The sequence below is a fragment of the Tuber melanosporum genome (genome assembly GCF_000151645.1).
Source record: "Tuber melanosporum whole genome shotgun sequence assembly, scaffold_30, strain Mel28".
Lineage (NCBI taxonomy): Eukaryota > Fungi > Ascomycota > Pezizomycetes > Pezizales > Tuberaceae > Tuber > Tuber melanosporum.
This window is the reverse complement of record NW_003298975.1, coordinates 77429-78681: the sequence shown is the minus strand read 5'-3', so window position 1 is coordinate 78681 and position 1253 is coordinate 77429. Positions and strand designations below refer to the sequence as shown.

The window sequence follows — 1253 nt, the reverse complement described above, 5'->3', positions numbered from 1 at the left end:
CGGATCCACACACGTTTGCTTTTGAGTGATCCCAAGTTTGCAAAGACTTCATTCTAATTTTTTTTTTTATCAGGGTTAGTCCACCCACCGCACAGCCGGGGGCAGCAAGGAGTCTGGGGGATGAACCGAGTTATCAATAATCTCATGATCCCTAGCACTATCGTATATATTTATCGTGACGTCCCGGAGAGAGGTCACCTTCGAAGCGAGGTCATCGAGGCGAGCGTTGTTTTGCCTTTTTTCTCAAAATAAATAAATGGATAAGTAAAAATAAAGCTTAGTTTGGAGGTGGAGGTGGAGACGGACGGGGAGGGGGGATGGGGTGGGAGGGGGGGCGTAAAGTACCGTTCTCGCTCGTAGGCTTCTGACATATTACAACTCTGTTTCTGCTTTTTTTTTTCGTTTTCTTTCTCGACAGCTCGGCTGCGGGTGGTGGTAGTGGCAGCGGTAGTGTAGTGGTTGTGGTTGTGGTTGTGGTTGTGGTGGTGGTTGTGGTTGAGGTTGTGGTTGAAGTATTTGTGACGGATTGGATGGAGATGAGTTTGCTGGTGGATGTCACGTGGCGGTAGCACCCTGGAGGAGACGGGATGGAGCATGTAGTCTATAGGGAGCGAACAAAGAACACTTTCGTCCCTCTGGACATTTGGTCAATTTGAAACGATACAGAGAAGATTAGCATGGCCCCTGCACTAAGGATGACACGTTTCACAAAGATGAGCTAAACAGTCTTTTTTTGGGAGCTGAATGGTCGGGGTTCGAGTCGGGGTGCGGACAGGGGTTTTTTTTTTCCCTTTCTCTTCCGGTTTGAGGTAGGTTGTCATATTTGGGGACGGAGTATCATATCTTAATTCCTCCCTCGTGGTTTAAATGGATTTTTATTTTCGATGATGAGAGGCGGATTTCCGCCAGGACAAAATACTCGAGGCTGCTATTGCTTATATCATGGTCTTCAGTTGTTGGAGTGTCCGAAGGAAAGTCAAGGGTTTCCGGAGTTGTCCCATCCAGTAAGCAAGCTCTCGCGCGATACTATCAAAGATCCAGAGGCGTTGCTGGCTTAAGTCAAGTTTTGCGCCTTTCTCGAGTACTATTTGTTTCGTCTGCTTGTGCTTGGGGACGTCTTTCCGCAGATTACATGTCGAAAGAGCCTCCCAGGTGATTGAATTGGGCAATGATCGACATTAAGAAATTCCCAGTTGCTTCACTAGCAAGCGAAAGCTATTACTCTTTTTTAATAACCCTTTCTGCCGCTACAC

General features: G+C 47.2%; 1 protein-coding gene; it reads right to left on the bottom strand.

Annotated features, from left to right (window-relative positions):
• The window catches only part of GSTUM_00006938001 (uncharacterized protein), a 956-nt gene extending 501 nt beyond the window's left edge, over window positions 1-455 (bottom strand). The window contains exons 1-2 of the mRNA XM_002839052.2: window positions 346-455; window positions 1-235 (exon numbers count right to left, since the gene is read on the bottom strand). The exon at window positions 1-235 is cut by the window's left edge and continues 501 nt beyond it. Coding sequence (XP_002839098.1) covers window positions 76-235; window positions 346-371 — 186 coding nt within the window. The 5' untranslated portion in view covers window positions 372-455 and the 3' untranslated portion in view covers window positions 1-75.
• Between the last annotated feature and the right edge of the window lie 798 nt (window positions 456-1253).